Source organism: Calypte anna, chromosome 4B (genome assembly GCF_003957555.1).
Source record: "Calypte anna isolate BGI_N300 chromosome 4B, bCalAnn1_v1.p, whole genome shotgun sequence".
Taxonomy (NCBI): Eukaryota; Metazoa; Chordata; class Aves; order Apodiformes; family Trochilidae; genus Calypte; species Calypte anna.
In genome coordinates, this window is record NC_044249.1 from 201,908 (window position 1) to 228,943 (window position 27,036).

The 27,036-nt window shown below is 44.3% G+C and overlaps 1 protein-coding gene across 1 annotated transcript; it reads right to left on the minus strand.

Annotated features, from left to right (window-relative positions):
- Positions 1-4,256: 4,256 nt before the first annotated feature.
- On the minus strand, positions 4,257-26,799 carry NDNF (neuron derived neurotrophic factor). The gene is made up of 6 exons (XM_008503257.2): positions 26,728-26,799; positions 26,237-26,318; positions 25,374-25,486; positions 7,766-7,960; positions 6,600-6,724; positions 4,257-5,764 (listed from the first exon to the last, which is right to left on the minus strand). The coding sequence occupies exons 4-6, from the start codon at positions 7,957-7,959 to the stop codon at positions 4,377-4,379; spliced, it is 1,707 nt and encodes a 568-aa protein (XP_008501479.1). The 5' UTR covers position 7,960; positions 25,374-25,486; positions 26,237-26,318; positions 26,728-26,799; the 3' UTR covers positions 4,257-4,376.
- Positions 26,800-27,036: the final 237 nt, after the last annotated feature.

The window sequence follows — 27,036 nt, forward strand, 5'->3', positions numbered from 1 at the left end:
ACGGTGTCAAACGCTTTGCTGAAGTCCAGGTAGACCGCATCCACAGCCTTCCCCTCATCCACCAGTTGGGTCACCTGATCATAAAAGGAGCTCAGGTTGGTCGGACAGGACCTGCTCTTCCTAAACCCATGCTGGCTGGGTCTGATCCCTTGCCCATCCTGCAGGTGCTGTGTGATTGCACTGAGGATGATCTGTTCCATGACCCTGCCAGGCACTGAGGTCAGGCTGACAAGCCTGTAGTTTCCTGGGTTCTCTTTCCGGCCCTTTTTGTGGATTGGCGTGACATTCCCCAACTTCCAATCATCTGGGATGTCCCCAGTGAGCCAGGACTGTTGGTAGATGATAGAGAGAGGCTTGGCAAGCTCTTCTGCCAGCTCCTTCATTACCCTTGGGTGGATCCCATCTGGTCCCATAGACTTGTGGGGATCCAAGCATCTCAGTAGGTCACTGACTGTGTCCTTCAGGATTACAGGGGGGCTGTTTAGATTCATGTCACTTTCTATGAGCTCCAGAAGCCATCCGTCTTCAGGGTAACCTGTCTTTCTGCTGAAAACTGAGGTAAAGAAGGTGTTAAATACCTCAGCCTTTTCTTCATCTTTGACAACTATATTCCCACCCGTGTCCAGTAAAGAATGGATGTTTTCCTTGCCCCTTCTTTTGCTGCTGATGTATCTGTAGAAGGACTTTTTGTTATCCTTCACAGAGGTGGCGAGATTCCGTTCGCATTGTGCCTTTGTCTCTCTGATTTTCTTTCGACATGACTTAACAATATTCCTAAATTCCTCCTCAGTAGTTAGCCCTTTTTTCCATAATTGGTAGGCCCTCCTCTTAACCCTAATTTCTTTCAGAGTCTCCAATTCAGCCAGGCTGGTCGTCTTCCCCTTGAGTAACTCTAACCTGAAGTGCTTACTGAAAGTGGCCTGAAAATCTGAGAAGGCTTTCTGTCCAGATCAGCAGAACTACATGACAAAGTAGCATTTGGAATTAAACACTGCACTCCCAAGTACAAAGTTTGTTGCCATTTTTATTAATAGCAATATATTTTTTTACAAGACAAGATAAAAATGAATACCACTTGTAGAACATTGAAGAGACAGCTTCTCTAACTGGGCTAGGCAGGGGTCGGTGAACACTGACTCTTCCTAAGGCTCTGTCAAACAGCTTACTTGTATATGAGTAATATTTATGACTGTCAGTCTTTAAACTAGGGTAAGAGCTTTTCATAATGTACACCAGCCGTCAGCCTCATGTACTCTACTCAGTACAAAATAAATGTAAATCATATGCTTTCTTGAAATGGGTCTTTACTGCTAATTAACTCTGAAGACACAGTGATCTGAATTAATAGGTGTAGTACTGAGAAACCAAATTACTGGCTGTGCTGAACAGATCTGGGATAATTTCTGTGTAGTCCATCAGACCAAAATGTATGTGTTGCCTCAAAACTGGTGGGCTGATCTCTGCTGTCACGAAGGTTTTTGAATAGTTTTCCAAGCAGAGAGAGGAGTTCAGGGTTCCTCATATACAGTTGCTTATAACTGTTTATGTACTTAGGTAACGTATTTTTTGCATCCCATCTGTGTATTCAGACATGATAATTTAAAGCTAAATATTGAAAGGACTTTGAGAAATCACAACTAGTCCTTGAGTTTTTTGTTTGCGTTTTGTTTTGGTTTTTTTCCAAGTGCTAAGGTAAAAACAAGTTTTCAGTTCTAAGCAAGGATTCTCTTTCTCCCGTGTATGTTATCACTCCTAAAATTGCTGAGACCCATATGTTGTTTTTACAAGTGGAGCCCTTGAAATGAAGTTGTATGCCTGTATGTTCAACTGATTGATTTATTCAGCAGTTTTGCTACCACTATAGCCTTAGTCTTCTGTAACTCACGGAGCACTTTGTCCTTGTGACTCTTTGAAGTTTACAGAGTAAGGCTTCTGCCAGATTTGTCAGTAAGTAAATCAGTTGTATTAGATAAGCTCCACTTTGATTGATGAAGGTGTTGAACGGCTCAGTGACTCTTTACTCATTTTGAACCAAGCAACAACAAAGATAACTGCAGAGGACTTCTCTGTTACACAGTCCTGCAGTATGTATGCCTTAACGAGGTGCTGCCACTAGGGTGGGCCACCAAGTACTGCTCTCCTATAGCCCTTAACGGTTCCTCAACTTCATATTCCAGCATGAATTTTATTCCCAAAAGGATGCATACCATCAATACACATGCTGAACTCCATTTAACCTTCTATTTCCAAGCTAATGCTTCTGTTTTAATTACCTTTCCAGCTGTGTGATTAGAAAAACTTTTATATGCTATATATATTTGTATATGTACTTGATGATGGCTTTTTTGAGCAGGTACCCATCTGTTGCATTCTTTTAACAAGTTTCTCTTATATGCTTAATTGGGGAGCAAGAAATACAGGTGGGATAGTGAATTAATGAGATGGTCCACATTTGTGACTGAGACCCAATGCAAACCAAGAGTTCAAAGAGACTGTTTTCTGCCGCCCACCTGAAATGAGTCTGTAAATGTGTTTTATTTCTCAGTGGACAGAAAACTGTGAATCAGTGGGGAGGTAAGCAAGACGAAGACACATATAGTTGGAACTGCACTGGTGGCCGGGCCGAATGGCAGCCATGGGGAGAGGAAAGCTCTTTGATCACCACGCTATGACTCCTTATGCAGGCTCTGTGCTTCATAAACCCTCAGTTTGGGGCATTCACAGTAAAGGATACCCACTTCAGATGCCTCCCACTTAAGGGTGACATATTTGAACTGTATAAAGACTGCTGCCCTTATTTTTACTTCATCCTTCGAAATAAGAACTGTCTCTCTCAGATCCACTTGACTCCACTAAGAACTGAATAACAGGATGATTAACAGATGAAATACTAGTGTGGTCTCAGTTTCACACAGAAGAATAAACAGAGCTATTTGTCTGGTAAAAGAGGAATTTCAGTAAGAATAAGGACATATATGGTGACATTTTTCTTTGAAAAATATAGTGTTCTGACATAGAAGATGCGTGCATCTTAAGGATTTTTTTAATTTTGTGACATACTGCAGACAGAGAAGCCTGGCTAAAAGGAACAAATACAGCTGGAATGGCACAAAACCTATGTTTTCAAGCAAACATTATAATGGAAAGGGTACCATTTCCTGCAAAAATGGCAGCAGTGAACAGAGAAATGCTTAAAAAATGCAACTGTTACCTTTACCTAAGGATTCAGTAGTTCTTTGGACAGTGAAGTGTAGGGAAACTATCTCCTTGGCAACTGGGGATCAATCCCTTGTACCACAGTCCTGTTCTTGAGGGATTCTCAGCTGTAGTCATCTGCTGCTTCCCCTGGCACAGTAATCTAGCAGGCACTGTATTACTGAAGCCATCCACTTTAAGAAATCAAGAGAGATGTTTTCAAATAAAAAAAGGAGATGTGAGGAAACAAGATCCAGCCTCACCCAAAACAAGTGAAGCTGACTTACTCCTTTAGTACTTTAGTACAAATGCATGCCACAAATACCCCTCTTTCGGTGGCCTGCACTACCTGGCAGATGTTAAGTGACTCAGTAACATCGGTAATTCAAGTGGACTTCAGTCTCCTAGCCCAAAAAGTTGAGAAGCAGCCAAAGAGAGGCACATCCTAGCTGAATTTGGTTCAAGGTTCAGGATGCCCATTCTTCTTGCCCTCTTAAAATGTCAAGAAAAAAAAGAAATATATAATCTAATATTTTTAATTTTATGTACAGGAATATAACATTATGGCAATTCTGTACATTGAATACATACAGTATTTAAACATGAAAATGAGCCTAGGTAAGAATTTACATTAGCAATTAAACTGCTTCAGTGAAACCCTGTTAATACTTAGTTTAGATCTGTACTTTATTGGGGAGAGATTTTAACAGTTTACAATCACAGAAACAGAAACATTTAAAACAAGACTCTATAAAATAATTTACAGAAACCCTACCATCTACACTGAGAGAAAGGGTGTACATCTGTGAGCTTTGTGTGTGAATAACAAGGTGGGAAAATGATGTATCTCAGCCTTTTAAGTATAAAATAATTTAGGAGCAGATCAAGCAATATGGAAGCAAAGGAGTGCCAGTTCCTTTAAGGTTTTCTTGGACATCTAGTGAGCATCACATGTGAGTCGCCAGACACAGGATAATACCACTGCCAGATGCTACCAGAGAGCACCAGCCTCAGTTCATCCAAACAATTACTTACGTAAACATAAACATACAAGTTGGTATCTTTTCTACACAGTACAAATACAGGCCACAACTTCTCAACTGTGGAAGTAGTCAATCCATATACTTAGAAGCAAGATAATGTTCAGACCAGAGTTCTATTTATTTCTGTGTACAAGGGCACTAACAGAACTTCCGCATTTTCACCAATTTGCTTTGATATTTCACAGACTGCCCACCATGCCCTATCACATAAACGTCCAGCAGGTAGGACTTGCCAGGCTGTAGGCCTCTGATTGTCTCTGTGGTCACTGCTTTCTGGATGTTCTGACTGTGGAAGTATTTACAGAGAACCTTTTCCGATTTCTTCCTCGTATCTGGACCCAAGCACTGGTTCTGCTCTCTTTTCTTCTGCTCTTCGTTGTAATTGTCATCCACTTCCCTTTTGTAGATGCAGAATTTGTTTCTCTCCTGTGTGCCCAACCATGCCACCGTGACCATAGAACACGTGCGGAGTTTGTCAAAGGCTTTGATTCGCGTATCTTCAGGAAGAGAAGGAAATGACTGCTTGTTAGGCCTGGATGTAGCCAGGATCTTCAGCATAGAAGCACCTTTTTTGCTTCCTTTCAGCCTAATGAGATATTTAGCTTTTGCTTTTCCCCGAAATTGGAACTGCCGCACACCCTCCACGTTTTGTGACAACAGAAGTTTTCCATCTCTCCTAACTTGGATCTGAACAGCATCCAGGCATGAATGAACAGAGAAAGTGACTTTTTGGTGAGATGAAACAGGAACAAAACGTAGAAATTTGGCTCCCTTTCTCTTGATGAATACATCTGTAACTTTGCCATCCTTCAGTTCTACAGTTTTCTGTTTTGCCTCTTCCTTCGTTCTGGCAAAGGTGCCAACATATGCGGTGCTCATGTTAGTGTTGGTATTCACTGCAAACATGTCAAAGTAATACTGCGTATCAGGCTTCAAGTCTGACACTGTGAAGACATTCTTGTTCCCTATACAAACTTTATGCAAATCAACTCTCAGCTTCAAAGATGTTTGGCGCCCAAATTTTGCTGATGACTTTAGGAAGCCTTTGCCAGAATTGTTGTCTGACGGAAAGCCAAAAAGGGCAAAGTCAAATGGACTGAAATCCAGACCTGGTTTTGGAGCCATCATGAAGGCATCATCAGAGCTGAGCTTTGCTTCAACAGCACAGAGGCTTTTGAAATTGTGCTCTTTATTGATGACTATGCAATACTGAATGGGCTGTTTAAGTAAGAAGGCAGTGGGACTTGGTTTCCAGGCCAGTGTCACTGTAGTACGTCCCAAAGAAGTGACATCAATTCTGGGATCATAAGGTAATTCAGGATAAGGTTGATCTGATTCTGGAGTAGTGGTTGCATACACTTTAAAATGTGTATCTTTCTCCGTTGACAGCAGATCTAGTTGGTACAAACCAGATGGTGAACTAGCAGACACAAAATACTCAACGTCATTGCCTTTGTAAGAGAACAGCTCTGTGCCTTCTTCATTAGTAATCTGATGTTTCTGTTGCTCAAGAGGTTCTGGTTCACCTGGGTTATAAGCAAAGAAAAACATTTTTACAGACATGATCTGGGAAAATGAGAAAATAAAACTTTAAGAGACACTTCTATGCAAAATACAAAAATGAGGCAAGAAAGGAAGGTCTTCTCTCCTGAGGAAGATAATTCTGTCAAATGAGAAAGGGAAACTGATTTGGCACTTGGGATAAAACCAGATGCAGAAGAAATTCTACCTGACCAGTATTAGTGGAGTCTTGCAAGTGCTAGCTAGTACCTTCCACTAGACTACTTCAAGCACCCAACATGGACCTGCTGTGCAGCTCCCCAGGGGAGCTGCCTGTTTCTTGGCTTGGATCCTCTGAATCAAGCTAAAGCTTTGTGCCTAAATATGCTGGGGGCCATAGGCGTGTCTGCAAAACAATGTAGTGTGTATGATGTTTAGCACATGTGCAAGAGGCTTTGGAAGCCAGAGATCTTTTCTTTCCTCAGTAGCAGTTGTATGTTTACCTGCAGATAAACTCAATGTCTACAGATGAGTCCACTCAAAGGGGTGAGCTCCATGCCAGCCCCATGTGTACACAGCTCCCAGCAAAGCTTCTGGGGAGCAGAGCAACCCAGGGCAAACAGTTGGTTGTGGCAGCATCCAGTGCCCTCTATAACTATAACCTCAGTTCTTACTTTTAGTTTTTTACAACTCTTTTTGTTGTCATGTTGCTACCTGCTTGCCAGTTTCCTGCACAACAGGACGGGCTGAAGATCCAAACAGTGAAGGATCATAAAGATGGACCTGCTGTGAGACACGGTGTCACACAGAGATGGGTCTGAGGGGCTTCAAATCCAGGAGAAAGGAACAATGGTTTGTTACCTGAACCTTCTCCGCTGGCTTCTTCTGGCAGCTCTTGAACACTCAGTTTCCACTCCAGAGGTGCATCGCAGGGTGTCACTGTCACTGCTAAGGGAGTGTTGTCCTCTTCAACCACAAAGAAATATCTAGGGGAAGGTTAACCGACCCATATGTAAGTAAAACCTGATGGCAACCAGCCAGCAGGGACTTGACTTAACATGATCAAGATTGATTTTGCTGGGGGAACAGACGTAAGTGTGCAACAGGCAAGCATGTGCAGAGGGAATAGGGAAATAGGCCAGTGGGTGAGAACTAAAGAGGTGAGGAGAGTTCCCCCACTAACGTGGTGCTGCAGAGCTGTCTTTGCTTGCCAAGACATGCAGTGAGGCTTCTGGACTCCTGCCCTGCCCTGCCCTCCCCTCCCATCAGCTTCACTTTTTACGCCTCTGCTAACTCTATATAGTATAAATGGTTATAAAGATATAAATGAGGGAAACAGGTTCTTTCCTGGAATTTAAGTTTATGCTCTTCAAAGCAGGACACACATTTTGTGCTATGTCCAGGTAAGGGCCCCAGAAAGGGGCCCCACATATTGCTCCATACTCCTTCAGCTGTCCTGCTGCATCCCCCCAAGTGCTACATGTCATTTATTGTAAAACATTTATTGCTAATGAAGGCTTGAAGAGGTGTGTGACATGAGGAGGTAGGTTGGCAATGCTGATCTTCCCCAAACTGTTTGGAGTCTCAGGTTCTTCCCCAGTCTAACCTTCGTATTTTCTGACCTATAGAGCTGAGGTTGGAAAGTGGGGAGTTCACACAGAACTGGCTTGTACTGCTTCTTTAAAGCACAGTATGAACTGGTGAAGAGAGACAATTGTCATGGGGTAAGCCTGCAGTTCCTAATTGCCTTCCCACTCCCTTTGCCTCCAGACATGGTTATTAGCTCCGCTTCAGGGAATTTCTGTGGCCTGGGAGAGCTCTGGGCTTGTCCTAGAGATCAAATGAACTGGACAGAACCTCAGCTGGGGAGGCCAGACTGGGATGGAAACTTGCACAGTTACTTACTTCATCAGACAGAATATCAACGTTTGCGTTTTTATGGTTTGGATCCAATTTTCATTTCAAAACACATCAGCAAATAAAGCTATTCAGAGTGCACACTCCTCACTTGAACTGGGCATAAATACCTTTTGGGGGTGTCTCGGAAGAGGTAGCTGCTAATTTCAGCTCCATCTGGGATGACTGACGAGTCGTGAAAAAACGCTTTGTCCCGGATCTGCATTTGGAAGAGCTCCTCATCTCTGGTAGGTAACTTCTGGGGCCTGGAGCTGAGTGGCAGCAGCAGGAGCACCAGCAGCAGTGGGCAACACAGCAGGAGCATCCTACAGCAATGACAGGGATTCCCACCTGAGGAGGGCTGCACCACACACATTTATTCTTTACAAAAATAGAGAATTCTTTATAAAAATAGGGAATTAGGAAAAGATGCAATATAAACCCATGCAGATTCAAGGCACATTGGTATTAGCATACAATTCAGCAGAGCTTAATCCTCAGGCCTGACAGGAATTGCAAAACACAAAAGCTGAGAATCCCTTACAAATTAGGCATAATAATTCATCATCTCGGTCTTTCACTATTATGTCTACAACTAGGTCAGTAATGACTACCATATACAGTGGGACAGGCTGGAAATCTCCTTTCTCTGCTGTAGAGGATCTCATATGTAAAGTCTCTAGTAAGAGAGGATGGGGTAGCAGAGGGGGAAAAAAATTTCTGATATGAGTATAGTGAGTTTAAATGGCTGATATTTTTTTAATTAGAAAAAAAGGTTTAGGTTATTACCTAAAGTGTGTTAGCCACTGGCTTTGGGGAGACTCACAATAAAAAACAGAGTTGGCAGGAACAGTTTTATCTCATTGTAGGAATAGTTCTATCATGTTACCTGGCTGAATATGGTCATGCAATGCTCCTTGTACCACACTGTAAGTTAACTGTAGCTTTATAGCAAACTCTTTTTTTCATCTTTAAGATAGTATCTGCTGTTGAGACTGGGGGGAGTTCCCCCTCCACTTGACCTTTCCCTAACATTTTATATAAAAATACCAAACACACAGATCCTTGAGAAGTGGCGTAATGTAGTCTAAGCCACAACAAAATCACTCTTTCCCTTCAAGCACTTCATGAAAATAGAAAGAGGTACCCCTGAGGGAAGCCCAGCAGCCTTCTCCCTTCTCCTCCCATGGATTTACCTTCCAAAAACCCCAAATAAGCCACAGGAGGCCCGTGCAGGACCCCCCTCCCTTCCCCAGCCCACCCACTCTGGCTCCATGGCGGCCTCCCACTCTCTTCATGGAGGCAAGTGGCCAGAACCCTGCCTGTCTCTGCCCCTCTCATCACCATGTCTGTGCTGAAGCTCACACTGAGCATCAGCATCCCGAATGCAGGAATTCACCACAGGTAGCATGGGATCTCTATCCTCTTTTCTCACCCCAAGCTCTTGCCAAAATCTTCCCAAATCCCTGCGGCCTCCAGCTCCCCTTCTACTGTGTGTAGAGAGGTGGCTGTGGCATCTTTGTGTCCCACAGTCTGTACTCCTCCTGGCACAGCTGAACACAGCCACCCACCTGCAGGACAGCCAAGTCTTCTGGCACCAGCAAGGCCAGTAGAGGGCTATTTTTTGGCCTCATATTGGTCCCTTTGCTTCTAACATCGTCGTTTAATTGGTCTTTCCACCAACACTGCCACACATTCCTGTATTTACAGATTATCCCCTTCCTGAGTGGAAAACCCCAGGAAAGACAAAAGCAAATGCTTCAGGTTCACCTGGCAGAGTTTTGCCCACAGTCACTTCCCAGGTGGGCATAGAGACCATTGAGAAGCCCCATGTGCCCTGTAAGCAAGCACGCCAGGGAGCCCTGCAGGGCAGCCCTGCTAGTGCCCAGGCTGCCAGAAGTTATTTTGCAGCTGGGGAAGGCAAAAACATGGTGACAGCAACACCTGCCCATGGTTCCCCATTTGTGGGATTGGAAACACTTCATCTCCAGAGTTCACAGGTCTCCAGTTTTGCGCTTCTTTACTATTTGGTAGGTTTTAATTACAGGTCACTGCAGTGCTCTGCAGAAGAGAAAGGAGTAAAGGGCTTTGCCTAAAACATGCAACTTCTCTTTCTAGTTAGATTGTGATTTAGATTCCCCAGTGTTTATCAAAATTTATCCCATCCAGGTCCTGACTGAGCTTTTGATGACAACAGACACATTTCCTCAAATTCAGACTGGAGTGTTGATACTGATCAGCAAAGTTAATGACATTTGACCTTTAGGAGCAAAGATCATAAGTCAAAATAGTTGCTGACTTGAGTCACTGAAGTCAAGAGAAACCTCCCCTCACACAAAGCAAAGGATGAGTGCCCTGTGCTCTAACAAACTGTATATTAATTTTTCAAGTATTATCATTGGCCAAGAGGGAAGAAATTCTTTCCAACTTAATCACAACAGTTAGAGCAGATTATTTGGTTAGGTAAGAAACTCTGACACTTTCCGCAGACAGCGTCCTCCTTGTGAACCCCACGAAACTGCAGTCTTGTATAGTAGTCCCATAGTCAGTTCCAGTGCAATGTAACCACTATTAAAATAAACCATTTTTTATTACAGGGCTGCCCAGCCTAAGCTTCACTTCTTAAATAATTTCACTAATTCACTTTTAAAAGTCCTGTAGATGCAGTGTTTCTGTCCCTGTTAACTACTGGAGTGGAGAGACAAGGTACAGATTTGTCTCTGATTTCTGTATCTAATTGTAAAAACATTTCGGCTTAAAAATAACTACAAATGACACCTTAAGGTTAGATCTGTGATCCCTGCTCAGCTTGGGCAGGCAGCACCAGCCCACCCATACATGAAATAGCTTGTGAAGCTGTCAACTGCTAATGAAAAAGCCAAGTCTCATAATCTTCTTCTTTTGCAAGTGAATGGGATTTTGAGTGCTTTCATTTTCACATATCCAGCCTCAGAAGCTTAAAATGGGCCCAATTTTCATGCATGGCACTTCCCAAGGCAAGATAACTCACCAGCAGAGTGGCATGCAAAACTCACAGTTTGGAAACAGTGTTGTCAGTGTTATACCACCTTTTCACACCAGCTGATAAACAGATTTTTTTTTTCAGTGCACTCATTATAATTTGGCAGAGTTTTAAGCTAAAGCCTCTATTGTTTACTCATGGAAAACATCCAGAGGAAAGAAAAAATATCATTTATTCATTCCATGTTTCTTTCTGGGCAATTTCATCACTGGGCAATGACTTCAACAGAGTCCCTTGGAAAATGCCCTTTCTAGATGTGAGCACGTGAGTGCATGCTCTCCTACCCAGCCTTTTGAAGCTCCCAATGAACAATTTTCTTGTCTTGGTGTGCCCTGCTCTGAGACAGTGCCATTTTCAGAAGCCAGGTACAAGCTGAGGCCTAAGCACTGCCCTGTAAAACCACACAAATTATGTGAAACACGTGTGATTTTTCTTTATTCAACAGACTGTACTGCTTCCTAAATACTTTTTATTCCCTTTTCTACAAGTTGTTCTTGTTTTCTTTCAAACTCTGAGTCAATATTTTATTGATATATTCCTGCTGCCTGGAGGGATTTGCCTGCTGTTTATCACTGAATTTAAGAGAATGCCAAAGTCAACAGTCCGAAGTGAAATAATAAGCATTGTTTTATTTCTCCAAGATTGCAAAAGTGCCCTCTAATGGTCCAGCCTTACCTCTCACTTTTTCCCCAAACTCTCTTCTAACCCATCCTTAAACCTGTGCACAAAGTCGACCCCCTGCCCTGTTCCCAGGGGACAGGCTGGGTATGGAGCAGGAGCAGAGCGGCGGGTACAGGACAAATTTGGCACCCCAGGGGAGGTCCCACCCACACAGATGGTCCCACCCTGGCACAGGGGAAAGGGATCTCCGGCCATGCCAGCTATGCCAGGATGCTGATAGTGCCAGCACCACTGTAGGGGTGGGAGATCCCAACAGTAACACAGGAGCATCACACAAAACAAAAGGTAAAAACCTGCCACAGCTTGGAGGGACGAGGGTGGCACATGCAGATGCTCACAGCTCTAGACCAAAAGCAGCACTGAAAAATGTCCTTGAGAAAACACAACTTGCTTTTTATAATCTTCCATTTCCAAAAGAAAGAGGGGAACTGGAGGAAATAAGTTGTTGTTTTTAGTTCCTTTTCTCTTTTTTCCCCCCTCCCTTCTCTTTTCACCTTAGCAGACTGACCACTGGGGAACCAGGCTGGGAACAGGAACACCCAGGAGCTCCCTATCACTTACCAGCTAGGGCTGCTTCCAGATCACCTTTCACCTGGATGGAGCCATCCAGTTTAGCCTGCCAAGCCCAGGCAGACCAATGCTGGGGCAGTGGGAGTCAGGGCAGGTGGCCAGGGTTTCTTTTTATTTCAACCTGGAAGGCCAGTGGCAGGTCTCCCCTGGGTGAGCAGCTCCTGGGCTGCACTACTGACAGAAACAGCTATGCCTCTGAAGAGGTTTATTTAATAAACCTAGGTGGATTTATCTAAATAGATCAACAGGTGCAAAGTGCATGCCTGCGTTTGGTTTTAAACACTTCAAAAATTACTTCCTTGCCAAAGGTTTAATTTTTTTGTTTTGTTTTCCTTCAGAAAATTAAACAAATATGTATAAATAAACAAAAGCTGCCGTCTGACCTTTTTATAAACTTGAGCTATAAGCACATATGTGAAAATTATTGTTAAATCAGATCACAGACTTTACAATTGTTACAATTCCTTCCCATCTTTTGAAATTATTTTCTCTACAGCAATGAGCTACACCCCACCTTCCAAAAGGTGGGGTAAGATCCCACGTACACAGGCCCTCCATCCGTCCTTTAAGACCTTTGTATAACAAACTTCAACCATACAAAAGGCCTGCAAATACCTAGGTAAAATGCAAGTCAAGCAGAAACAGAGAGGATAATGGGATTTGCAACTGGCTCAGGTTCTGCAGCAGGGAGCAAATTACCTGGAGCTACCTGTCACAGAAATCCCACCCAGCAAGCCAAGAACTGACTCACAGGAAGGCTCAATGTCATCCAACATACCCACGCTCCATGGAAAGAGAACACGAGTATAAGATCCACCATGTGCAATGCCAGTGTTATTTACATTTTCAAGTGCCTCAGTCTACAGAAATAATTTGCTTTACTTGTCAACTGCAGGTCACAGAGCAGTAAAGGATTTACAAAAAACAAACAAAAGATCTGGGTTTGCTTGCAGCAAACGCATCTGGAATAAATAAACCCTAATGTTTAATTACAGAGAGTGGAAAGTGCATGACTGTAATTTAGTGAAGATAATTTCAAGGCACTGACTTCCACAGTGCTTTTGTGTTGCATTTCTTCTCATTTTATTGTATGGGTGGTTAACTTTACCTCTTTACATCCTATTTTTAAACTTGGGTGTGTTGGGGGTGGTTTTGGCTGTTTACATTACCCATACTGCATCTCCTAATGAGTCTGTAGATTTATTGACATAATTTAAGTCCAGCTTCAATAATAAAAGGGCACTGTGTGACTTCTTTGACTTTTCATAGGAATGCTGCAAGTAAAGAGGCTGTGAGATTTCCCATTACACACTTCACTTCCAGAGATATAAAACTCAAACACATTCACCTCAGTATACAAAGTTATCACCACAGACATAGATGAGTTTACAAGTGCTTACCAATTCTGACTGTAATATAATTAATTATTTCTAGTGTGCAAACAAGAAAAAATAATACCTTTGAAAATTAAATTATTTACTGAGAACTGCTGAGTTTGTTTGTTTACAGGGAGACCAGAGGGTAAAAGGGAAGGCCTGCCATTTAATACTTACCATTCCCTAAAGGATCTGGAAAATGTTTGGTATGTTTCTCATTTGGGTGGGTTTTTTTAAAAGAGCAGCACTCTTGAAAACTTATTGTCTCGTCCCACCTGGTGCCTGGGCTGTGGGAGCCTATCCAGGAGAACAGCCATCACAGTCCCAAGCCACCCCTCCGCCAGAAGTGTGCATCAGCCCAAAGCCTTTCCCTGTGGACACAGAGGATCAGGTGACAAGGAATGCAGCCCTGAAAAGGACACAGGGGCGTATCACTGTACCTTGGATTTTAAGAAGCAACATTTTTGTGTAGCACCATGGCTGGCTTGATATACCAGCTCTAGTTGGCAGGACCAGCTTTAACTGGGAGGGCAAGAGCATTTAGGGACCTGTAATCCATGGATTAAAGCTCCCTCACTACACATGGGCAGGATGGACTATAATGGTGCCTTTGAAGTGCTTAAGAGTCCACTCTGTCAATAATCCCTGGATTAACCGACCACCTTTTGCAATTCCAATTCAACCCATGATTCTCTTTTGCTAGGAGTATTGTTTTACCCAAGCAAATCAGTAGTCAGGGGAGAAAAAAATCCAACTATGTAAAACAAGAATGTTTAAGAAGTAAGGGTACATTTCCACCAATCCTTAATGAGCAACAGTGGCAATGAACTACAGTTTAAGGGAGAGGTTAACTCTGAAGGGATAAGATTGTAAAATGCAGAGCTGTCTCAAATTAGACATGTTGAAAGCAAACATACACAGGGAGACATAGTATCAAAAATCAAATTTTACATGGACTATTTTGTTTCTAAACTGAGCCCTATTTGTTTTTCCACTTTTAGTGGAAACAGATTTAACTCTGATTACATGGAAATCGCCATCTTGGAGATGGTGGTAGCTGGATGGTTCAAAAACCATCTGAGCCAGGAGATGCCACATGGGACACTTGAGGAAATGCCTAGTAGTTTTTCTTTTCTTTTTAATCAGAGACCACATACCAGCACTTCTCTCCTTTACAGCCACCTCGACCCACACGACCCAGCAGTGAGTGACAAACCCAAACAAACAGCGAGTCCCCAGTGATCTCCATTACAATGCTCAGTTGTTCCTTTGTCCCTCTCCTTGCAGGAAACAGCAGAGCATGGGAAGGAGGGATGTGCTGGAGCCCTGGGTGGCAGCCAGCTGGCATTCCCCTTCCCTTGGCTGCCCTGGCACGGGCTGGTCTGTGTCCTTACTATCATACCTGCTCATCTACTGAGGCTCTACAAAATCCCCAGATGTTTGGACATCACTCTTGGAGAGGGCAAGCATCATGGGATGGCTGACTGATCCCAGCTTTTCCAGAGGAAAACCTTATGTCAGACACCCAGCTTGGAGAGGGGAATTTTTTCCATAGTCTCAGCAGGCTTTGAACCCCAGCCGAAGAAATAAGATTAGGTAAATAAATCTTTGTTTGCACAACTCCAGGCCATGTAAGATAACCAACTCTGAATGCCATGCAGCTCTACCACAAATCTTTCATCACAAGATCTGGAGGTGTTTTATAACAGAGTGTAATTATTATCCCCTTGTTACAAGCAATAAAAGTGGGGCAGTGACTTTCCTTGTTCAAGGAAATCCCAATATAATCCCTTCCTTTAATCATGAAACAATAGCTACTTTCCTCAGCCAAGTCACTCTCCCTTCAGCACAGCTCTCTGAGTCCAAGTTCCTGCCTCTCCATAATGGATTTCAGCATGGGGATAAGTGGGGAGGAGCACATACAAACAATTACAAATTATAACCAACACAAGCACCTTGCTTTTCGTACAGTTTCCCACTGTTTCTCTGGAATAATTCTGAATTGCATTGCAAGCAAGTGCCCATGCCAAGACCCTGGACAGACAGGGATGCCCTAAATGTCAGAGTAGGATAAAGAGCAGGAACGGAACCAAGGCCCATGCATCCTGCCACTGCATCCTCAAACCACCAGTGATTACAGCTGAAGGGCAGAAAAACCTTTGGGAAGAATAAAACATAAAAACAAAGATCATTAACTGAATGAACTGCTGCCGAAGGAGTTAAAGTTGCCTGGGGCCTTGGGAATGCTGCTCACATGGCAGCACCATGACCAGCAAGGTGTTTTGTTCAGGGGAAGAAAGTAAAGGACCGGAGCCTCCAGTCCTTCCAGCAACAACCATGAGCTGTGTCACCAGCACACTGGAATTGCTTAAGATCTTCTTTCCTTCTGCTTTTTGGTAGACAATTTAAAAAAGGTAAAATTGCTGACTACTTTGAACCCCTTTAAGCGAACAGATTCCCTCAGCTTCCATCAGACACGCAATTTTCTTCAGCATCAGACACAGCACTACACACATACACAGGATTACAAACCACAGCCAGCCTATTAGTATTCATGGCCACTTGCCTACCTCCACACAGTTTTTCCTGCAATGACTACTCAGAAATTTTCATTTGTAATTTTACCCTATCCTCCTTTTCACTGCCTAGAGTTTCTCAGTGCTTCCAGGCTAACCAGTAACAACCAGTAATGCCTGCAACTGCACGAAGAGCAACAGCAGCAGCTCTCCAGAAAACCCTCAGACAACAGCTTCAGTAACAACTGTAAGAGCAGTGATTCTCCAATCCCTAGGGCAGTGACTGCACCCCTGTGGTGTCCCACAGCGGTCTGGAAGGGAAGGGGACACCTTAGAGGAAAGGCACACAGCAACAGGAACTCATGAAGAAACCTGTAGGAGGCATCTGGCACTAAATGCAATTGTAAGGTTGGATTGTCTTTTTCAATCCAGGCACACTCATAGTTAACTAGATAAGAGACAAGGAGAAAATAGAATTTACATGAACAGAGGGGAAATAATTTCTATTTTGTTCTGTTCTCTCTTCTGGGGTTTTGGGGTTTTTTTTTTTGGTTTGGTTTTTTTTGTTTGTTTTTTGTTTTGTTTTTTGGTGGGGTTTTTTTCCAGTCTTACCCTGTGCTGCTTGTAGTTACACCTGATTCATGTAATCCAGATCCTCACCTAACTTCAAAGAAACTAGGACTTCTGCAAAATTAGAGGAATCTAGCCCATTTTACTTACGGCCACAGTAATACATGTTATGCTGATAGATGATCATCCAAAATTTCAAAAAAGTATTCCAATTCCTTAATTATGCTCAGAATACAAATTTTTTTTCTGATTGAAATTGCTATCCAAAGTTGGATTCAGTTTTAATATTATCTGCCTTCAGATTTACACAAAGGAAATCTTAGGCCCCACAAAGCCCTTAATGAACACTTAGGGGGCTCTCTCATAATGATTTGTTACAGATCACAGTAATTCAGAGATGCTGTGTCTCGTTTTCCTGAGTTGGAAAAGGGTTGCTGAAAATATGTAAACATTTGTCAAGTGTTTGAAAAAGGAAAGTATCAAATGTAGTGCTGAATATATTGATATTTACATATTTCTACCAGCACACTCTGAGTTAGAGCTGGCAAACCTCAGCAACAGTTACAGCAACAAAAACTTCCCAAGAGCCATCATGGATATTGTCCCCCAGTCCTATCCTCACTGCCCCTAGAAAGCAGCACATACAATTTCTTGGTCACACCACCAGCTCTGGGGATACCTCAGAGTCTGCAGTGGCTGAGAGCACAAGATGGCCCCACCACAAGTGAACCACATGGTAGGCAGGACCATCAGCTTCACCACTGCAGTGGTGTGTTCTGAAAACTGCCTCTTCTCAAGCTCACTTCTACATGGGTAGGGATTTGAAAAAGCAGGAATGCTCAGTCTAGCTACATTTTGCCCACTGATACTTATTTCCTTGGCATCCTGCTTTAAAAAAGACACAGGTACCTAACAAAGGGCAACTGAGTAAGCTAGTGAAAACTGAGCGAAGGAGATTGTCCGCTCCACATTTCCTGATGCAGCCACCTGCAGACACCCCCCACAGTGCCTAACACTTCCCACCACCTCCAGAGAAAACCCAAACTTGTGTTTCCAGAAATTGTCTGACCTTTGCAGGGCTAGGTGTGGGAGATCTATCCCACCCAGACCCATGGGTGGAGGGTCCGACCCCTATTTCTTAATCCTCACTCTCACCACTAAGAAAAATTACAGCAGCAAACCCTCCAAATGATTTATGGCCAGAGAGATGGTGAAGCATAGCCACAGAGATTGCTGCCACAGGTGGGCCCACGGTCAGAGCTGAGAGATGCATCGGTCTGAAGAGGTTACAAGACCCCAGGAGTCCAACTACAGCTTGCCAGCCACCATCCCACCATCCCAAAACAGGACAGTAGCATGTCTGGGAGCTGCCAGTCTCCAGGGTGGCCTTCTAACAAAGACTTCCTGGCTTTTCTAAGTCATGATCAAGCTGAAGTCTTTCCCAACTACAAAAATATGGGTGCTCTGAAGGGACTTGCTGCAGGAGCTTCAACCCTGCTGAGGTTAACTGCAGAGCTGTGATAAGGGATGTCAAAAAACAGATTCTAGAAAGGGGACATTTCATCTCCACTCTACTGCTGGGCCAGTGTTTATTTGTCCAGGCTGGTAGGCAAAAGGTTAGTCCTTTATCTAGTTACTGTGAACAAAAGCAGAGAGAAAATATATGGGTGGATAGGTCAGATTGTAATGGGTGAATGAACATCCAAACAATCCCAAAACCTTCAAGGTCCTCTTATGGTAACCATACATGTGCAGTTGACAGCAAGGAGAAGAAAGAAGGAAAAAAGACGGGAAAAAGAGAAAGAAGGGAAAAAAGAAAGCAGGGGAAAAAGAAAGCAAGGGAAAAAGAAAGAAACTCGTGCATTCAGAGATGGCTGCCAGGGTAATTTCCCTTCCCACAGTGGCAAGGCATGGCAAGAGCTGTGGCGTGGGACCCAGTGCTGACTTCCGGGGGTATCCCTTTGCTAGCGACTAGAAATGGCCACAAGATGAAGATTACTGCTAAAGGCATAAGTGTCATTTCAACATCTCCCTTAATATTGCTCTGTAAACCCCAAAAAGCTGTCAATTCAAACAAGTATTGGCTCAGTGGTGCTTTGTTGCCTCAAGGCATTTCAGAAAGTTCAAGTGACTTGGGCTGGAACCGGGTGGGGGGACTCTGCCTGTGAGGATGATGCCTCTGGGTCCCACTTCACTCCACACATGAACATTTTTGAACAAAACCCACACTGGCCATGCCTGTTGTGTTAGATGGGGATGGACACAGACCCAACCCCAACGAGCAAAAGGTTGAAGCGGGAGATTGTTTTGGCCTGCTGGGAGTACATCTCACTGATGGGTACGAATTTTGCACTTTCTAGTTAAAGCCTTAATTGCCTGGATTTTCTTATAAACACTGCACAACTGCTTTTTCGTGAATAAGTGTGAATTAGAATGTGCTCCATAAATTACATAGCACCTTTTCTTTCCCTGAGCCAGCCAGTCTGCTATCACACACTTGCAAAAGATGTTTTATCCTCTTGCTTTGACATACCTGCTTAATTCAAATGTTACGTTAGACTTGCTGACATGATGTGAATGGATCTTAAAGCCTACTTATTTTTCCTGGTATTAATTTTTTTCAACTATTGTACTGTAACAGGATTATTAAAGTTTTAATTGATTGAGATTAAATCTTTCCTGCAAAACTGTAACTTTAATACCCCATAGGACTATTAGATTTTCATTCAATATTTCTCATTACTGAAAAATCAGTTTGAAAGTGCCCCTAGGGTCTTCTCCAAATAAGGGTAAGATCCTATTAGTCCTACAAATCATAGTCAAGTAAGTAATTCATACCCAGGAGAAAAAGCCCACAGGGAATTAAATGCAGATTTAGTAGCCAGAAGAAGAAAAAGAACAGGGACTAGAAACTGCTAATGCTGCTCACTGATGTTTTCCTTCACATCCAGAGACCAGCTGGCAGCTCCAAGACACTTGGCTTTCCCTCACCACCATCATCCTGATCTCTAAACTGCTTAATTTGCATCAGGTTTCTGGATTTCAAAATGCTGAGACACATTTAGACTGTTTGACTATAAACAAATTAGCGGTAAATCTGATGCAGCTAAACAAAGTAGTGAGAGAGAGATCACATCTTCACCAGACTCTGATTGTTTGGTAAAACTCATCTACCCTACTGAGCAATCACTGCAGACTTATGCAAAGAAGCCAAACTGCAGACTTATGCAAAGCCGTGCCATCACACCTCCTGCCCACCTCCCCACCAGCCTTTGTAGCTGCTCTGTTATGGTACTGAGCAAGTTAAAAGTGAGAAAGATTAAAAGAATACTTTTTCCTCTACAAGAATACTTTTTCCTAGTAAAGTTTCAGCCCCTTTAAAGTGACTTTTCCTTAATAAATAAATAAATAGAATATGCTTAGTTAGGCAAACAATGCTTTTCCCCTTTAAATCTAAGGAAAGGGTCGGCCTCAGTAGTGTGTCACATTGTGAGCGTGCGAGGGTCACACTGGAGGGGCACTCATATCCGGACGCACGGAGTGGGGAATGAAGTAGGAAAGATAAATTATTGCCCTTTGTTTTTTATACTTCCAGGTGCTTGCAGTAAGTACCCACTGCTTCTTATCTCAGCTGTCACACAAGCAACAAACATCTCTCTAACTAATGAATTTAATTACCCAAAAACCAGAGCAGTCACCACTTGATTCAAAACCCCAGCAAACCCAGATGCTCTTCAGCAGTCTGTGGGAAATGCTGAAAATGTTGCATTTACTGGAGCACTCACCCCTGTGCAGAATAGTGCCCACTGATTCATCTGCATCCCTTTGGTATGCTTTGGTATGCTTTTGTTTATGGGTCTAGTCATGGACTGAGGGTTAGGTTCTCACACTGCTTGTGTTGCTCATTACTTGGGTGGCTTTTAAATCCATTCTGTAAAATGTCCCCCAGACGATCATGTTTTGGTGAAGTTACAGTATCATCTACCCCACACATCAACTGAAAAAGACAACACTTTGCCTGCTTCCAATGTGTCCTGCATGACTGATGTGCTCCCCAGGGTGCAAAGTCACCTATGCACTCACTAGGATTGGGTCTGTGACAACAGACCTATTACAGCTGTGTGATAACATTTATCTTTCTCCTGTTCAGTGGGTGTCTTTGCATACTGCATATTAGAAAATTCAATCAAAAAGAACAAACCTCTTTTAATATTTACTCTCTCTCTTAATTTATTTCCAGCTGTATGTGCTCCTGGAGTTATGATTTATTACCCTGACCTAATTCCCAATCTAAGGGCAAATACTTCCTCTACTAATGACATCTTTACTGAAGTTTTCAAACATAGCATCTCAGCCTTCAAAGCTCCTAACATCTACCCATGAGCACTAGCTTATTTGAATTGTTTTCTCAGGCAGAAACTATCCCTGCTTGATCTCATGAAGATTTTTGTCAGAGAAGTAGTGTACTCCCAGTCACAGTGCAAAATGAAGCATGGCGAACGCCACTTCCATACTCTGCCTGTTCTCTGAGGTGATGCCCACTCACTGCACCCCTTCTTATTTTGCAGAGCTCAAGCAGTACTCGAGTCTCTTCCTGCTGGTCTTACCTAATATATTCTTTCCATTTAATATAATTCTGATTTATTCTCCTGCAACCTTACTTGTACAGTCAGGGACACCAAAATATAGAGCTCAACAGCATTTGGTACCACACCAGATCTCCGCAAGCAAGATAAATGTTAGTTTCATGGGCTGTCTATACACTCTGTCACACACCTCACACTGCAAACATGCATTTCTTGATAGATAATTAGTGGAAGATACTGGGCATTCTCACCAGTATCTGTGCCCTACTGTACAGGATTGCGAACTTGTTTTCTTGCACGAAGGAGGAGGTCTTTCCCTCCTTCAGCTAGGTCCACCCTTCTCCTCTCCACTTTAGAATCAAACAGAAAAAGAACAAAACCTCCCTCATGTTTTAAATCTCACAGCAGGCTGAACTGGTAGCCCAGAGCAGCTACACAGTCTTCCACATTCATAGTATCAGCTCCCTTGAATGCACTGATCGAGAAATGTGCAGTTTTCATTAGCTTGCCCTTAATTTAGAAAACGTGCACATTCAGCAAGGCCAAATGGAACCCACCATCACTGGGGTGTCCATCAGCACAAATTAGGAAATCTGCCTCCTGCGAAAGCAAGCTGAGGACAAAAAGGATAAATATCCACTTAGGAAAACAAAATAAACTGGCTTTTAAGAGATGCAAGAACCCGAAGGAGACCCTTGAAAATAGTGAAGCAATAGGCTTACGGTTTTATTATTCATATAAACTTTAGTGACTTCAAAATGAATGCAGAGCCAAACAAGACTTGTTATCCCACTAAAATCTGTGCTGTAACTCAAGCCAGTGCCCAGATGTTCTGTGGTAAAATCTGCTGCTTGGCTGCATAAAAGCACTACATACCCTGTTGCAGAGTCCTGGCTTGTCTTTATCCAAACCTTCTTAGATTCTGGATTATTTTTCTAGCAATCTTTTAAACTGCTATAGGAAGCATAAAAGGTGGTCTCCTACAAAACCATTTGGTACCAGCTTGAAATGTAATTGCAGGAATAAAACACGATTTCTATTTAATAAACTGTTTACTACCAGTCTTTCAGAACATAAATTATAAAAGCAAAAGCAGAGTCTGAGTTTATTAAACATCTCATCTTTTTATATATAATAAAGCAGAAGACCCTGGCACACTTCAGAGTGAAATGTCCAGCCAACAGGCTCCATCCAGCCCTACCAAAACCATGGGATGAGGAATGGAAGGCCACCATGAAGCTGGAGGCTTCCAACCCCATTGTGCAGCCAAGGTTAGCCCCCAGACACCATTAGTCCACCTGTCCCCACCTTCAGCTCTCTGGGCACCTCCTAGAAGGGGGGTTTATCCCTTCATCTTCAGGGAATGTCAGGAGGACAGACTTGAAGAGAGAGTTTCTGCCTCTACTCGCAGTTTTGGTGTAGAAGAGAGGATGCTCAGGGGCAGCCCGGGCTCTCACCATGCAGGCAGGGTTGGTGCCCACAGTGCCATGTCCCCAGCCCAGCTGGCAGGAGGAGGAGAGCTGAAAAAACTGCAGCAGATGGGCCAGAGCTGTGTGCCGGGAGCTCTAAACATCAGATGAACACCAAGTCTGTGGGGAAGGCATTGGAACACAGCAGGGAAGGCAGCACAGGCGTTACGTGATTTGGAACAGCTTGCTTGACAGTTCGCACCATATTGTATTTATAAACACTGGGGAAACCTAAGTGCTTTTCCTTGGTGTTTCCGAGTAGTCATCCACAACAAAACAGGCACGCAGGGTGCTCCTGCATAGCACTGCCTCACCTCAATGACAACCTTCTTAAAATTAAAAAATTGATTTAATCTCTGTGGGCTCAGCAACCCATACGGCATTCAAATTACCTTGTGAAGCACTCAAGTCACCCAAACCTGACCTCCCCCAGGGAAGCTGGGGTGTGAGGTAACCTGCTGCCCAGTGATGCCAGCAGCACATCACAAGTGTGCCACCTCTGCAGGTGCAGCTGGTGTCAGAGACCAGCCAGCTCCTCTGAAGCATGCATCGCATGGCATCGCATCAGATCACCTCACTGAAAGGAGAGATTAGCAGAATAGGAGGCTTTGGAAAGAAGAGACCTTATTCCTCTCTACAAGTACCTGAAAGGAGTTTGTGGGGAGCTGGGTGTTAGCCTCTTCTCTCGAGTGAAAAATGATAGGACTAGACGAAATGGCCCAAAGTTGCTGGCCCTCCCCGAACCGGGGGAGGTTTAGACTAGATATGAGAAAGAATTTCTTTACCAAGAAAGCAGTTAGGCATTGGAATGGGTTGCCCAGGCAGGTGGAGAATCACCATCCCTGGAGGTATTTAAAAACCATGTAGATGATGCAATTCAGGACATATTCCAGTGGGCAACACAGATATTAGTACATTTTATTTGCAGGGAATGTTGACAGTTGGACACAGTGATCTTAGAGGTGATTTCCAACTGTGACAATTCTGTGACATGCTGTGGTGCCCACCCACAGCAGGAAAACAAATGGGTTTTCTATCTGGGACAGTGCAGAAGCAGGGACAGCATGATGCGCCCATGGTCCTCATCACAGAAACATGACAAGCTTGAAGGGATATTTTCAGATTTATTAGAAAAGTCTTTCAAATTAAGAGGCAGTCATCATCTGCTGACACAGAAAATCCACAAGAACACACATCGTTCTTACAAGAGGTTGAAACACAGGGCTGGGACACCAAATGCAATACCAGCAAGTGATGCACTACTGCACATTTTTGCTTCATCACATTTTTAAAGGTTAAAGCACAGTACAAAAATCTCTCAGTGTTTTAACAAGTCCTCTTCTCCGTCAAACACTAATGAGTTTTAAATTCTAGACATTATGTACTCATAGAGACTTTTACTGGCATTGGAAAGCTGACCTCGGCAGCTCTCCTCTTGCAGGTATATGCTTTGCTACGACTTAGGAGAGCAAGGCTGAGAAGATGAGGCACTCCTGACAAGAAGCAATCCAAAATTCCATTCCTAAAATAGCTAAGAATCAGCAGTTTTCCTAGTAGGCTGCAGAGAAATGGCAATGTTTTTCTCCGCACTCCCTTTCAACAAAGCTAAGGGTGCTGATGCTGTCTAACACCCAAACACTATTTTCATAGAAACCAGGGCACAGTCACACCAGCAGTGCCTTGCCAGGTTGACTGATGTATAAATCACTCGCAGACAGATAACCAGAGAGGAACTGACCTCAAATTGCTCTCCTCTCTTCCAGTTTTACACAGATACAACTCCATCGGCTCAACCAAGCATAAAATCTGTGCACCTAGGTTGAGAGCCTATCCTAAAATGGTGCTGGATGGGGCTGCCAGTGGAGCCTGACTGTAGGATGCTCTGAGAGAGACACGGTGCCACATCGGTGTCACTGAACATCTCCTAGTATCTGCCTGCAAACAGCCAGCTGAGCCAGGGAGAGCTGTGGGGACCTTCCCCTCTTTTCTGAGCTCTCCTCCTGCAGCTCAGCTTCAAGAACAGCAATATTATTTAAGGGTTTTGATTAAAGATCTTAATTAGATGTTAACCAGATCCTTCAGTGGGGGGGAAAAATCCGAGGGATGTTATAAGCTTCCCAAGCTGCTCTCTGAACTCAGCCTTGCCTTGCTCACAGAGGTGCCCACAGGGATCAATTCCAGAGCAGCCCTGGGCACCACAGCACAGACACAACCACACTCATCCCCTGCCACTGAGATAACCAGTCTGAGAAATCAGGGCATGTCACACCTCAAGTGTTAAACCCATCCAGAACAAAAACCACTCAGAGAATCGCTGAATTTCAAAGATCTGCACTAGCCTTTAACTGTGAAGATTTAAATACAGAAAAGTTATATATCTGCAAGTGATTAAATAACACTCTGTAGCCATTGTCCCAGCACCGCCGAAATAAAAAACACTTGCATTCTACTGTTAAGTTTTCCATCTACTTTTTTTTGGTAGCCACTTTTTTCTTCCCCCCCCCCTCAAAAAAACCCAAAACCAAACAAAAAACCCCCCCAACAAAACACAAAAAAACCCCAACCAACATAAAAAAACCACAAAAACCAACCAACCAAAAAAAAACCCTAACAATGTATGATGCTGAAGAAGCTCATACTCAGAGCTGCTGAGTATGAGATCGGGCTCCCAGCAGCAGCCAAGGCTCCAAGCTAAAAGAAGGCAAGAAAAAGGGAAAAACCAAAACAACAACAAAAATCAAAAGGGAGGAGGAGGGTGGAGGGAAACAGAGGGGCAGCCGAGGTCCGAGAGGCAGTATGCCGCAAAAGCCGCGGACGGAGCGGTGCCGGGACGAGAGGCTGAAGCAAAGGTCCCACAGGCGGGGGTGCACCGAGCCCTCCACCCGTCCCGACGGCAACTGGGGAAGGACTGCGCCGGCGGCCCTGTTCCCTCGCCCCCCGGTGCCTTACCTTTCAGCGTGCGGTGCCGTCCAGTCCTTGTCCCTCCCGAGGGGAATGATGAGCTTCTTTTTTAGCGGGTGGAGGGCTCACTTAACAGACCCCCGAGCTCCGGTGGGGACGGGCTGAAACGAGGACTGTGTCACTCACGTCCCTTGGTGGTTTATAGCGCCTTGCCTTCCCTTCCCGCCCCCCTCCCCTCAGAAAAAGAAAAGGAAAAAAACCCAAAAAAAAACAAAGGTGGAAAACCAATCAAAACCAGGCAAAAAGGAGCCGAGAGTCCCTCCAGTGCACCCGCCACCGCCCGGGGCGAGGGCACGGCCCGACTTCGCCTCTCGGGAAGAACGGCGGAGCGGCTGCGCGGCGGCAAAAGTTTACAGAAGGACCGCGGAGCACCGCGGAGCAGAGAGGGGCGGAGGAGCGCAGGAGCGTCTCGCTGGTGCCGCCAGGGCGGGCAGGGGTTCCCCGGGGGGTCGGCCGCCCCGCCCCGTCCCCGCGCAGCTCCGCGGAGGGGCGGGCCCGCGGGGGAGCCCCGGTCGACATCCCCAGGGAGGAGGTCCCGTTCCCGTTGTCGTCCCCCCCCCCTCCCCAGCCAGCCCCAGGCAGAGCCGTCCGGCTTTGTGCCGTGCTGCGAAGAGCTTTTCAACATCCATCTTGGAAGTGCGATCCTGCTGGGCAGTGGGGATGGGGTGACTTCGGGGAAGCGGAGGGGATGGGGTATGGTGGGAGAGAGAGAGGGACGGGGAGGTTGGGGGGAACATTCCAAGAGCAATAGGCGCGGGTGAGAGGACTGGAAAGGTGGTCAGGGATGCGTGAGAAATGGGACTCGTTAAACCCTCCTGCAGTTCTTGGCATATGGTCTTACAGCCCCTCACCTTCTCCCTCCTTGCGTTTTGATTAGAAGCCGGTTTCACGGTCGGGGAAGAAAGGGGAGTTTGTCTCACTCTCACCTGGGAGCTGCAACAAAGAGGCGGAAAGTATCCTTTGCCATTTAAAACCAAACCCCAAACTCTTCCCCCCCCCCCCCTTTTTTTTTTTGTCACATTGGTTGTAAAAACGTCAAGGGATGCACAAGGATTAAACAAGTTATTACCAACAGCAGTTTCACTGTTTCTCGGACAGTAATCATGCCTTCCTTAACTTCAACTGATTTGGGGAGCAAAAATAAAATCAAACCTCCTTTTTTTTCCACAAGATTGCTACATAAATCTGACAGCAAAGCCTCAGAGGAGGGATGCAAACTGTCATATTCTGCAGAGTGACAATCAGCATCACTGTAAAGACGCATCTCCTAAAAGAGCTCATGTCTTCAGGGACACATAGCTGCCCAGACCTCTGCTAATTGCCATTAGTAACTGCCACTTACCTCCCACTCTGTCAACTCGCAGAGTATCCGGGTTCGCTCACGGCAAGCCTCTGCCAAAGGGTCTGCACACCACACCCTGACTTCTTCCTTTCTACAGGATCATTTGCCTTCCACTGCAACACCTCAATAAAAAAAAACAAACAAAACAAACCAAAAAATCCACAATCTCAGCAATCTACATGTGCTCTTCTGCTGCAGAAGATGCAGAGACTCCAAAAGTCAGAGAATCTAACTAAAAATGCCAAAATTAGTAAAGAAAACCCAGAAACCTCACTATATTTTGCCCAAGCCTTTGGATGGTGCAGGAGC